Source organism: Manis pentadactyla, chromosome X (assembly GCF_030020395.1).
Source record: "Manis pentadactyla isolate mManPen7 chromosome X, mManPen7.hap1, whole genome shotgun sequence".
In the NCBI taxonomy this organism is placed as follows: Eukaryota; Metazoa; Chordata; class Mammalia; order Pholidota; family Manidae; genus Manis; species Manis pentadactyla.
The window spans coordinates 102,212,216-102,226,661 of NC_080038.1; the positions used below are offsets into that span (position 1 = coordinate 102,212,216).

Here is a 14,446-nt window from a genome sequence, read left to right on the forward strand (position 1 = left end):
CAGCTCCCGGCGGGAGAAGAATAGGCAGAGCGGGAGGGAGACGGAGCCCAGGACTGCCGAACACCCAGGCCCAGCCAGCCCCAGCCATCCGGGCCAGAGTGCAGGGCCCTCGATACTAGGAAAACAGGGCAGCAAGAACAGTGAGCGGGCATTGGAGGCTGGGTGTCAGAGGACATAAGAAAAGCACGCGACCATTTTTTTTTTTTTTGCTTTTTCGCTGTTTTGTTTTGGCGAGCGCTTTTTGGAGTCTTAAAGGGATAGGGACCCCAATACTAGGGAAACACGGCAGCAAGACCAGTGAGCAGAGGCCAGAGGCTGGCACTGGAGAATAAAGAAAAACGAGCGACCACCTTTTTTTTTAATTAAAAAAAAATTTTTTTTTTTTTTAATTAAAAAAATTTTTTTTTTTTTTTTTTTTTTTTTTTGGTGGTCGTTGTTTTGTTTTGGCAGGTGCTTTTTGGAAGTCTTAAGGGGGCAGGGCGGGACACTTAATCCAGAGGTAGGGAATCCGGGATCTCTGGGCACCCTAACCCCTGGGCTGCAGGGAGCAGGGAGGCCCCCTACGGAGATAAATAGCCTCCCAGCCGCTCCTGCTCCAACGCGACTCCACCATTTTGGAGTAGCTGCCCGAGCCAGGCCACGCCCACAGCAACAGCGGAGATTAACTCCATAGCAGCCGGGCAGGAAGCAGAAACCCTGTCTGCGCGCAGCTGCGCAGCACAAGCCACTAGAGGTCGCTGTTCTCCCAGGAGAGGAGGGCCACAAACAAACAAGAAAGGAAGTCCTTCCAGCCGTCACTCATCCCAGCTCTGCAAACTATTCCTATCACCATGAAAAGGCAAAGCTACAGGCAGACAAAGATCACAGAGACAACACCAGAGAAGGAGACAGACCTAACCAGTCTTCCTGACAAAGAATTCAAAATAAGAATCATAAACATGCTGACAGAGATGCAGAGAAATATGCAAGAGAAATGGGATGAAGTCCGGAGGGAGATCACAGATGCCAGAAAGGAGATCGCAGAAATGAAACAAACTCTGGAAGGGTTTATAAGCAGAATGGATAGAATGCAAGAGGCCATTGATGGAATTGAAATCAGAGAACAGGAACGCATAGAAGCTGACATAGAGAGAGACAAAAGGATCTCCAGGAATGAAACAATATTAAGAGAACTGTGTGACCAATCCAAAAGGAACAATATCCGTATTATAGGGGTCCCAGAAGAAGAAGAGAGAGGAAAAGAGATGGAAAGTATCTTAGAAGAAATAATTGCTGAAAACGTCCCCAAACTAGGGGAGGAAATAATCGAACAGACCATGGAAATACACAGAACCCCCAACAGAAAGGATCCAAGAAGGACAACACCAAGACACATAATAATTAAAATGGCAAAGATCAAGGACAAGGAAAGAGTGTTAAAGGCAGCTAGAGAGAAAAAGGTCACCTATAAAGGGAAACCCATCAGGCTAACGTCAGATTTCTCAACAGAAACCCTACAGGCCAGAAGAGAATGGCATGATATATTTAATACAATGAAACAGAAGGGCCTTGAACCAAGGATACTGTATCCAGCACGACTATCATTCAAATATGACGGTGGGATTAAACAATTCCCAGACAAACAAAAGCTGAGGGAATTTGCTTTCCACAAACCACCTCTACAGAACATCTTACAGGGACTGCTCTAGATGGGAGCACTCCTAGAAAGAGCACAGCACAAAACATCCAACATATGAAGAATCGAGGAGGAGGAACAAGAAGGGAGAGAAGAAAAGAATCTCCAGACAGTGTATATAACAGCTCAATAAGTGAGCTAAGTTAGGCAGTAAAATACTAAAGAGGCTAACCTTGAACCTTTGGTAACCACGAATTTAAAGCCTGCAATGGCAATAAGTACATATCTTTCAATAGTCACCCTAAATGTTAATGGGTTGAATGCACCAATCAAAAGACACAGAGTAACAGAATGGATAAAAAAGCAAGACCCATCTATATGCTGCTTACAAGAAACTCACCTCAAACCCAAAGACATGTACAGACTAAAAGTCAAGGGATGGAAAAACATATTTCAAGCAAACAACAGTGAGAAGAAAGCAGGGGTTGCAGTACTAATATCAGACAAAATAGACTTCAAAACAAAGAAAGTAACAAGAGATAAAGAAGGACACTACATAATGATAAAGGGCTCAGTCAAACAAGAGGATATAACCATTCTAAATATATATGCACCCAACACAGGAGCACCAGCATATGTGAAACAAATACTAACAGAACTAAAGGGGGATATAGACTGCAATGCATTCATTCTAGGAGACTTCAACACACCACTCACCCCAAAGGATAGATCCACTGGGCAGAAAATAAGTAAGGACACGGAAGCACTGAACAACACAGTAGAGCAGATGGACCTAATAGACATCTATAGAACTCTACATCCAAAAGCAGCGGGATATACATTCTTCTCAAGTGCACATGGAACATTCTCCAGAATAGACCACATACTAGGCCACAAAAAGAGCCTCAGAAAATTCCAAAAGATTGAAATCCTACCAACCAACTTTTCAGACCACAAAGGAATAAAACTAGAAATAAACTGTACAAAGAAAGCAAAGAGGCTCACAAACACATGGAGGCTTAACAACACGCTCCTAAATAATCAATGGATCAATGACCAAATCAAAATGGAGATCCAGCAATATATGGAAACAAATGACAACAACAACACTAAGCCCCAACTTCTGTGGGACACAGCAAAAGCAGTCTTAAGAGGAAAGTACATAGCAATCCAAGCATATTTAAAAAAGGAAGAGCAATCCCAAATGAATGGTCTAATGTCACAATTATCGAAATTAGAAAAAGAAGAACAGATGACGCCTAAGGTCAGCAGAAGGAGGGACATAATAAAGATCAGACAAGAAATAAATAAAATTGAGAAGAATAAAACAATAGCAAAAATCAATGAAACCAAGAGCTGGTTCTTCGAGAAAATAAACAAAATAGATAAGCCTCTAGCCAGACTTAATTAAGAAGAAAAGAGAGTCAACACAAATCAACATTATCAGAAACGAGAAAGGAAAAATCACGACGGACCCCACAGAAATACAAAGAATTATTAGAGAATACTATGAAAACCTATATGCTAACAAGCTGGGAAACCTAGAGAAATGGACAACTTCCTAGAAAAATACAACCTTCCAAGATTGACCCAGGAAGAAACAGAAAATCTAAACAGACCAATCACCAGCAACGAAATTGAAGCGGTAATCAAAAAACTACCAAATAACAAAACCCCCGGGCCACATGGATTTACCTCGGAATTTTATCAGACATACAGGGAAGACATAATACCCATTCTCCTTAAAGTTTTCCAAAAAATAGAGGAGGAGGGGAAACTCCCAAACTCATTCTATGAAGCTAACATCACCCTAATACCAAAACCCTGCAAAGACCCCACCAAAAAAGAAAACTACAGACCAATATCCCTGATGAATGTAGATGCAAAAATACTCAACAAAATATTAGCAAACCGAATTCAAAAATACATCAAAAGGATCATACACCATGACCAAGTGGGATTCATCCCAGGGATGCAAGGATGGTACAACATTCGAAAGTCCATCAACATCATCCACCACATCAACAAAAAGAAAGACAAAAACCACATGATCTTCTCCATAGATGCTGAGAAAGCATTTGACAAAGTTCAACATCCATTCATGATAAAAACTCTCAGCAAAATGGGAATAGAGGGCAAGTACCTCAACATAATAAAGGCCATCTATGATAAACCCACAGCCAACATTATATTGAACAGCGAGAAGCTGAAAGCTTTTCCTCTGAGATCGGGAACTAGACAGGGATGCCCACTCTCTCCACTGTTATTTAACATAGTACTGGAGGTCCTAGCCACGGCAATCAGACAAAACAAAGAAATACAAGGCATCCAGATTGGTAAAGAAGAAGTTAAACTGTCACTATTTGCAGATGACACGATACTGTACATAAAAAACCCTAAAGACTCCACCCCAAAACTACTAGAACTGATATCGGAATACAGCAAAGTTGCAGGATACAAAATCAACACACAGAAATCTGTGGCTTTCCTATATACTAACAATGAACCAACAGAAAGAGAAATCAGGAAAACAACTCCATTCACAATTGCATCAAAAAAGATAAAATACCTAGGAATAAACCTAAGCAAAGAAGTGAAAGACTTATACTCTGAAAACTACAAGTCACTCTTAAGAGAAATTAAAGGGGACACTAACGCATGGAAACTCATCCCATGCTCGTGGCTAGGAAGAATTAATATCATCAAAATGGCCATCCTGCCCAAAGCAATATACAGATTTGATGCAATCCCTATGAAACTACCAGCAACATTCTTCAATGAACTGGAACAAATAATTCAAAAATTCATATGGAAACACCAAAGACCCCGAATAGCCAAAGCAATCCTGAGAAAGAAGAATAAAGTAGGGGGGATCTCACTCCCCAATTTCAAGCTCTACTATAAAGCCATAGTAATCAAGACAATTTGGTACTGGCACAAGAGCAGAGCCACAGACCAATGGAACAGACTAGAGAATCCAGACATTAACCCAGACATATATAGTCAATTAATATTTGATAAAGGAGCCATGGACATACAATGGCGAAATGACAGTCTCTTCAACAGGTGGTGCTGGCAAAACTGGACAGCTACATGTAGGAGAATGAAACTGGACCAATGTCTAACCCCATATACAAAAGTAAACTCAAAATGGATCAAAGACCTGAATGTAAGCCATGAAACCATTAAACTCTTGGAAGAAAACATAGGCAAAAACCTCTTAGACATAAACATGAGTGACCTCTTCTTGAACATATCTCCCCGGGCAAGGAAAACAACAGCAAAAATGAGTAAGTGGGACTATATTAAGCTGAAAAGCTTCTGTACAGCAAAAGACACCATCAATAGAACAAAAAGGATCTCTACAGTATGGGAGAATATATTTGAAAATGACACATCAGATAAAGGCTTGACGTCCAGAATATATAAAGAGCTCACACGCCTCAACAAACAAACAACAAATAACCCAATTAAAAAATGGGCAGAGGAACTGAACAGACAGTTCTCCAAAAAAGAAATACAGATGGCCAACAGACACATGAAAAGATGCTCCACATCGCTAATTATCAGAGAAATGCAAATTAAAACTACAATGAGGTATCACCTCACACCAGTAAGGATGGCTGCCATCCAAAGGACAAACAACAACAAATGTTGGCGAGGCTGTGGAGAAAGGGGAACCCTCCTACACTGCTGGTGGGAATGTAAGTTAGTTCAACCATTGTGGAAAGCAGTATGGAGGTACATCAAAATGCTCAAAACAGACTTACCATTTGACCCAGGAATTGCACTCCTAGGAATTTACCCTAAGAATGCAGCAATCAAGTATGAGAAAGATCAGTGCACCCCTATGTTTATCGCAGCACTATTTACAATAGCCAAGAATTGGAAGTAACCTAAATGTCCATCGATAGATGAATGGATAAAGAAGAAGTGGTACATATACACAATGGAATACTACTCAGCCATAAGAAAAGGGCAAATCCAACCATTTGCAGCAACATGGATGGAGCTGGAGGGTATTATGCTCAGTGAAACAAGCCAAGCAGAGAAAGAGAAATACCAAATGATTTCACTTATCTGTGGAATATAAGAACAAAGGAAAAACTGAAGGAACAAAACAGCACCAGAATCACAGAACTCAAGAATGGACTAACAGGTACCAAAGGGAAAGGGACTGGGGAGGATGGGTGGGTAGGGAGGGATAAGTGGGGGGGAGAAGTAGGGGGGTATTAAGATTAACATGCATGGGGGGGTAGGAGAAAAGGGAGGGCTGTACAACACAGAGAAGGCCAGTAGTGATTCTACAACATTTTGCTATGCTGATGGACAGTGACTGTAAAGGGGTTTATAGGGGAGACGTGGTATAGGGGAGAGCCTAGTAAACATAATATTCGTCATGTAAGTGTAGATTAGTGATACCAAAAACAAAACAAAACAAAACAAAACAAAACAAAAAGGGCTGTTCCTGTGTGGTAACCTCCAATGAGTTCTACACAAGGGTATAAAAGGCATATAAATGTGTAGGCAAATGGTCTGTTTGCGTTTATACAGAAGATCAAAGCTTAATTGGGCTACCCCGAAAATGAACTAAGATACGATATGAAAGAGAACTTCCAACATCAGCACTCTCTGGAAGACCCATGCCAGAAGATGATCATCAAAAAACCCCAACAAAGATCCACGCACTGCTACAGCTGTAGATGCACTCATCCCACCAGTTCCTGGAGTTGTCATGGGAATGAGGAAGGAGATATCTAAGCTGGCCTGTGCATACAGTAAAACAACAAATTTGACTGGATCTATACTGTTGGAACTCAACCAAGAATTAGGAGAAGTGCAAATTGTAGCACTCCAAAATCTTACAACTACAGACTATTTACTGTTAAAAGAACATAAGGGATGTGAACATTCCCCAGGAATGGGTTGTTTTAATTTGTTGGATTTTTCTCAGACTGTTCAAGTTCAGTTGGACAATATCCAACATATCATAGATAAGTTTTCACAAATGCCTAAGGTGCCTAACTGGTTTTCTTGGTTTCACTGGAGATGGCTGGTAATTACAGATATGCTTTGGTTATGTAACTATACTCCTATTATGTTAATGTGTGTGCGCAATTTAAGTAGTAGCTTAAAACCTATCCATGCTGAAGTTACTGTACAAGAAGGTATGTCAAAGAAATAATCAATCTTCCCATGTTTTCTTCCGCCTGCTACTTCTATAGCTTTTCTTCTTCCTTCCTAATTACAACCCTTAAATAGAACTCGTGCCTCATATCAAATTTACCGAGTATCATAATTCTTCCAAGTGGTAAAGATACCTCAAGACAAATGCTGGGCATAGAAGCTACAGGGCATAAATATGCAAAGAAGTAAAAAGCTAACCATTTCAAACAATAAGGCTTCTCTCTCACTTACCAACTTTACATTTCCCTGTATGGCCCCGGAAGATGACTGGTTAGCCAGAGACGGGTAAGATTCCTCAAGGGAGGAACAACCTAAGACAGGCACAGTCACAGGGGGGTCATCAGGTGAGAAATTGGGGATCAACAGAGGTGAGGCTTAGAACCTCACCCCCCCCGTTCTGAGAGAAATTTGCATACGTAGATGTTTTATTACCCTTGTCTAGCTTGGATTAACACATAGTCTACAGGCACACACCTGATCATCTACATCTGCTCTCTTAAAACACTAAACTATGTTTTCTACCTTTATCTTGTATGTACCTACCACTTCAGTATTTTATTAAAAATAATAATAATAAAGAGAGAAATGTGATATCCACATATAAATCAAGTATAAAAACCAAATGAGTATTCATATTTGAACTGTTTATAGTTCATAATGCATGAGCAAAACCGAAAGTTTCTGTGATGACTGCCCTTGTACTGTTCACTATGTAACTTATTCATTATGTAAGAATTTGTTCTCCATGTAAGAACTTGTTTGTTATGCCTCAGAAGATTGGAGACTGACGAAAATTAGGCTTGGGGTGGATTAATGATTGTGCATTGAGCATTGACTCCCCTATACAGAATTTTATTGTTGTTAACAACCATTTGATCAATAAATATGAGAGATGCCCTCACACACACACACACACACAAAAAAAAAGGACAGACTTCCAATGGTAAAATAAATAAGTAACTGGGATGTAATGTATAGCATAAGGAATATAGTCAAGATATTGTAACAGCTTGGCAGGGTGATAGCTGGAACCTAGAATTATGTATATAAATGTTTTATCACTGTGTTGTACACTTGAAACTAATGTAATGTAATACTGTGCGTCAACTACCCTTCAATAAAAAATAACTATAAATAAAAAAAAATAAAAATAAAAATAAAAAAAAAAAGAAAAGTTTGTACGGACCATTGGTGAGATTTCCTCTAGTTCAGTAGTTGGCAACAATCACAATTTATGGACATCTTTTGACCAAGAGTGAAGAAAAAAAAATTAAATGAATGGTGAGCATTAAGGGGGCTTCTGGCTAGTGAAGGGGAACGCAACCAAGGATCTTCTAGAATAATGCAAGAATCCTGCAGTAGTAGGGCATCTTTTTTCCTTTTAAGGAAAGTGAAGAACTAAGGGGACCTACTGTTGGGTGTTAACTATATACTAGATGCTTGTAGATGTTAGATCTCATATTGTACTTCCCGTTACCTTTTAGAGAGTTTATCTTTTTACAAATTTATAGGTGAGGAAACAAAGGTCTAGAGAGTTTAAGTAATTTCCTGGATGCCAAACATCTAGAAAGTGTTAGATCTGAATGTCTGATTTTTAACAGCCATGAAATTAGCATGAGAAATTTCTTTAATAGTCCTATCTCAACATCTTTAACCATGAATACTCATATTTGTACAGTTTTTGAAATGAAGGAAAAGTGATACAATTTAAGATAATTATTCTTAGCTATTTGAACAGATTCCCTTTATCTTTGTTGTTACAAAATGAAGAATTAGTAATATGAGATACTGGAAATGAATTTATAGTTATTATCAAATGAGAACTTACTGTTATTGTGAGGTTACATGTATTTACATTTATTTCTTCATTTTCTGGTTTGTGAGACCATAACTGTTCTGATGTGTAATGAGTTAAAATTAAAGAAATATTTTTGGATTAATGAAACTTTACCAGAATAACCTGATAGTTAAAACTATTGATACGTTTAGAAAGCAATTGAAGCTTGAAGATATTATGAACTCATTTTCAATGATTCTTTTTAGTCTATCAGGTTGGTAAGCAAGGTGAACAGAAAAGAATATGTGGTATGAGCCCTTGTCATTTAGGCTTAAAGTCTAATTACATTAAGCTAAACACATATAAAGCACTTGCATGAGCAAGTACAAATTAATACTGTGTGGCCCTATATAGTGGAAGGAGTCAGTAGTTCAGGGATCAGTATTAGATTGGGTTAATCAGTGGAAGCATCATAGAGAAACTAAACTCTTTTTCCTGTAGGAGATAACTGTTCACACTCAGTTGTATGCCCGATTAGAAAGACTGTTGTGCTCTTTAACTGTACTTCAAGCAGTGACTTTTAGGCACCACCATTGTACTTTCTAAAGGAAAAGTAAGTGTTAGATCCTTTATCTAAAGGAAAAGGTAAGTATTAGATCTTTGTTCCTCTAAGTGTGATCAAAGGACTGGGAGCAGTCACTGGTATCACTTAGAGCTGATTAGAAATGGAGAATCTTGGGTCCCACCCCAAAACTACTGAATCTGAATTTGCATTTTAACAGTTGTGCCAGGTGATTCCTCTGTTCATTAAAGTTGGAGAAGCACTGCATCCTGATCTTGGTTTGTCCTCTTTGAAATGCAGAAGTAATTTCGTGTTTTCATTTTCTGCAGTGACAGATTTCGTGTGTACACAGTTGAAAGTTGTCAGAAATGACACTCAAGTACCTAAACTGCTTTACCTCACCACTACAAATGAAAGTCAGATATTTATTATTGGTGAGCAATTGGTTTGTGTGTGCTTTATTGGAAATGTAATGTATTTTTTCTTCATTAGATTAACTTTTACATTACAACATTCAACCACAAGATAGCTTTATTTTGACCTCTTTATCACTGTAGGAATGTTTTCAAAAAGAATATTTAGCCTATGAAATATATTGCTTCTTGATTGTTTATGACTGAAGCAATGATTTTGACTCACTGGAAAGTTGTGCTTATGTCCTTTGATGAGCTTTAATTCCTGCTTGATGTAAGGCAGATAATCATAAATTGTTTACAGATGGAAGACTGTTAGACCCTATATCACAATATGGATTCAATGGATATTTTCAAAACACTAAATAAAATTAAAATGTGCATGAAATTTTGGCCCTTGGAGCTCACATTTTTCTTACATAGCAAAAAGCCTCACTACTTGTCTATAAGTACATTATGTTTCTCTATTCAAAACAATAAAGGTAAAAGTTTCCAGAAGAGTGAGGGAATAATGTGGAATAGTGTGTGTACTAGAATGCTACCATGTTGGTAATTAGGAAATTTGTTAAGAGTCCTAGGAAGTATGTAACCACATGTTTATGAATACCTCATTTTATATATACTAATATCAGATGTAAATGACACTTTTAAATATGTTTTAAGAACATGAGTTTAAATGCTGAGCTATATTCATAGTCAGTTTAGTTCATACGTGATGCCATACCTTCAGTGTAAAACATGATTTAAAAACCAATTTTTTAAGAAGATGTCGACCATTTGAGTAGTTAGAAATATCTGAATTATTTATTTTCTTTTTATCAGGGCTTTTCAGTTTCCTGTAGACAGTTATACTTTAGTTCACTTAAACTTTGATATGTCTGATTTACTTAAGAAGTGATCATATTTTCTTGCTGGCAAGAGGTTGTTTTAATTTAAACTTTTTTTTTTTGAGAGGGCATCTCTCATATTTATTGATCATATGGTTGTTAACAACAATAAAATTCTGTATAGGGGACTCAATGCACAATCATTAATCAACCCCAAGCCTAATTCTCAACAGTCTCCAATCTTCTGAAGCATAACGAACAAGTTCTTACATGGTGAACAAGTTCTTACATAGTGAATAAGTTCTTACATGGTGAACAGTGCAAGGGCAGTCATCACAGAAACTTTCGGTTTTGATCACGCATCATGAACTATAAACAATCAGGTCAATTATGATTATTCGTTTGATTTTTATACTTGATTTATATGTGAATCCCACATTTCTCCCTTATTATTATTATTATTATTATTATTATTATTTTAAATAAAATGCTGAAGTGGTAGGTAGATGCAAGATAAAGGTAGAAAATATAGTTTAGTGCTGTAAGAGGGAAATGTAGGTGATCAGGTCTGTGCCTATAGACTAAGTATTAATCCAAGCTAAACAAGGGCAACAAAACATCCACGGATGCAGAAGATTTCTCTCAAAACAGGGAGGGTGAGGTTCTAAGCCTCACCTCTGTTGATCCCCAGTTTCTCACCTGATGGCTACCCTGCGACTGTGCCTGTCTTAGGTTGTTCCTCCCTTGAGGAATCTTACCCGTCTCTGGCTAACCAGTCATCTTCCGGGGTCATACAGGGAAATGTAAAGTTGTTAAGTGAGAGAGAAGCAATATTGTTTGAAAAGGTTAGCTTTTTACTTCTTTGCAGATTTATGCCCTGTGGCTTCTATGCCCATAATTTAAACTTTTTATACAGAAAATCCCATACAGTTTATTATATATTTTTTCTTATTTTTCTGCATTTTACCCTTCCTGTCAAGAGGTCGTAAAAGCCGGCCGTATTCCAACAATACCAAGGTAAAAAACTTCCTTCAGTGGAGTAAAGAAAAGACTGATTCTGGGGAAATGAAAAATACGATTATTGGTGTATATTACCCCTATCCACCAGTGCCAGAGACATTTTTGAAATATAAGAGTTCTGTTAGAGTTATTAATGTAATTACTAGTCCTTTATGTGTTTTTATATGCTATGTGTATGGTATATGCTGTATCAGTTAATCTTTATAATTTTATAGGAATGAGCCAAAGTGTAGGAACACTCACTAATACTAATTTTGTCTTTATGAAGACATAAAAATACATGTCATGCCTCTTAAAGGTTAATATTTTGATTTTATTAGACTGGAAGAAGGGAAAGAACATTGATAATCACTAACTGGAGATAATGTCTTGATTTAATGTCATGGAGATCAAATCTAACCTTGGTAGATCTCAACTCCTATGATATTACATGGAAAGACTAAAGGTATCAAAGGAGATACTGGATAATTTGATATCAAAATACTGACAACTCTGCTATGCTACTCTTATGGAATGATATATATTGGTTATAACACAATTGAGCACTACTTTTAAATAAAAATGACACCAAAATAAATGAGATGCAGAATAGGCACTAATGACAGGCCTAACATTATTTTGGTATAATTAAAATATAACAGTAGAAAAGTTTAATATAAGTATATTCTTTTTAGAAAGCTATGGGAAAATTGCATGATTTTGGAAAGAAGAGAAACTTTGAAATACTGACATAACATCTAAATATTGGCATCCTTTTGTATTTCATAATGCCAGCAATATATAGTATATTGTTGAAAATATTAAAATGTGTGTTTCTATGCAGTACCTAGGCAACACTTTATAGTTTGAAATATGTAAAATACGTTCAATATGCAAAATTTCTGTCTCAAGACTCTAGAAGACTATCACAATTTTACTGATAAATATGTTTTGCCTATTACACAAAAATTATATAAGTGGATGATGCCAAATATAAACACAAAGTCTCTCAAATTTAAGTTATGTAGCAAGTTTATAATTTCATGTTGTGAAATTACATTGCAAATCTAATACTTATTTTTATCATTTCATTTCTTTAAAACTTACAGTTTCCTTGGAATTAGTCTTTTTCAGTTGAGTCACTCTTCACGGCTTTAAATGAATTGAGGAAGGACATTGAAGACATGCAGTATAGGGAACAAAAGCGCATTGCAATTCAGGGGATAATTACTGTTATAAAGTATGTTCCCACTAACTGTGCTACTGAAAGTGCCTCAGCATCAGAAACACTTCGGGTGGGGTGCCAGAGAATTAATAGTATATCTCTGAAAGCACTGTGATCATAATTATAATTGGTACCTTGTACATTTTATTCAAAACTCACATGTATTGACTCTTAATGATGTAAGCCTAAGAGCCAAAAAATTGTTTTTGTTTTTGTTTGTCTCTTCTGTTTCCTTTTTCTGTCACTTATTTTGGAGCAGGCTGGGCTGAAGGTCACAGCCTCTTGATACGTCCCAAGGCCTTCAGAACCTGGTATCTTGTTTCTGCCTTCTGGGTAGTTTGAGCCTTTTATGATTGTCATTATTTGAATTCCCAGTTGGTATATAGAACTATGCTCTTTTTCTATGTTTTATTCTGACTAAAACTATAGGAACTTCCACAGGAAGTTTTACCTCTATATCTGGCATGTCAGTCTTACCCAGATTCTGTCAGAGGTAGCAATGACTCTTGCAGAATAAATGCTCTCTAGTAGGAAAGGCCACTTCTGGAATCTAGGTACAATCAAGACAAGTAAGTTAACTTTTTCTGTCAGTTTATCTTTTAAAAAATTACTACTAGAGTTCCTATTCATTTGGAAATAAGCATTAATCCAATTACTCATTAATACTAAGAAGGACTTTTTTCTCTTCCTTTTAAAAATATTTTAATAGCAGATGAATTGGGATGAATGTAATCTTATCTGACCTATAAATCATTTTTATAAAAGTTCTATTATGATTTGCAAACTTTTGTCACACCTCTTTTAAGATTACAAAAAATTGAGTAAATTAAAATTATAGTCTTTTCACAGGGAAATAATTTGTGTAAATTAGTTTAAAATATTTTCTCTAAATTTTTGATTTTAGAATGCCAGCCAGCCCTCAACATCCCAAGCAGCTGGAAAAGAAAGTCAGACTCGGGAAAGATGTGATAAACAGCATCAAGATGATGATCCTGTGAGTTCTCAGTGTTTTCAAGCTCCACGTACAAGTTTGAGCCCTACCAGGAAAAAAAGCGCTCTGCAAGGGCCATATGCCAAACCATAAGTCATTTTTATTAAGTATATACATAGCATATTCATTTCTGTTTGTTTCTGCCTTGTAGAATGAGCAATTGTATAGAAGCTGTAGGAGTATTCTGGGAAACTAGAAGCCCAAGATGAAGATGTTGGCAGGGTGAGTTCCTTCTGAGGGCTGTGAGGAAGAATTTGTCTGTGCCTCACCCCTAGCTTCTGCTGGTGAACTGGCTGCCTTTGGCATTCCTTGGCTTATAGAAACATTACCCTTATCTCTGCCTTCATCTGCACATGGCATTTTCTCTGCATGTATATCTGTGTCCAAATTTCCCCCCTTTAAAGGACACAGACCATATTGGACTAGAGACCCATTCTGGAGTGCTGGTCTACTCCAGTATGATTTCATCTTAACCAATTACATCTTCAGTGACCCTGTTTCCAAGTAAGGTCACATTCTGAGGGTCGTTGAAAATGTAATTGGTTATGTATTGGCAGTAATAGTGGTATTTGGTGGGAACATAATTTTACACATAACAATCTGCCCACTAGCCCCTAAAAATGAATGTGTCTCTCACATGAAAAAGACATTTAACCCATTGCAACATCTCCAGAAATCTTAACCCATAGCAATATCAACTCTTAAGTCCAAAATCTTAATCTAAATATATCATCTAAATTGTCTATGGATGAGATACAGGGTGATTCATCCTGGGGCAGAATTCTTTTCCATCTTTGGACTTGTGAAACTAGACATGTTATCTTTCTAAAATACAATGGTGAGACAGGCA

The 14,446-nt window shown here is 37.2% G+C and overlaps 1 protein-coding gene across 1 annotated transcript in view; it reads left to right on the top strand.

Annotated features, from left to right (window-relative positions):
- RADX (RPA1 related single stranded DNA binding protein, X-linked) overlaps nt 1-14,446 on the top strand; it is an 82,767-nt gene that overhangs the window by 17,386 nt on the left and 50,935 nt on the right. The window contains 5 exon segments of the mRNA XM_057495380.1: nt 9,471-9,575; nt 11,364-11,521; nt 12,505-12,675; nt 13,510-13,684; nt 14,001-14,100. Of these exon segments, the coding sequence (XP_057351363.1) occupies nt 9,471-9,575; nt 11,364-11,521; nt 12,505-12,675; nt 13,510-13,684; nt 14,001-14,100 (709 nt within the window).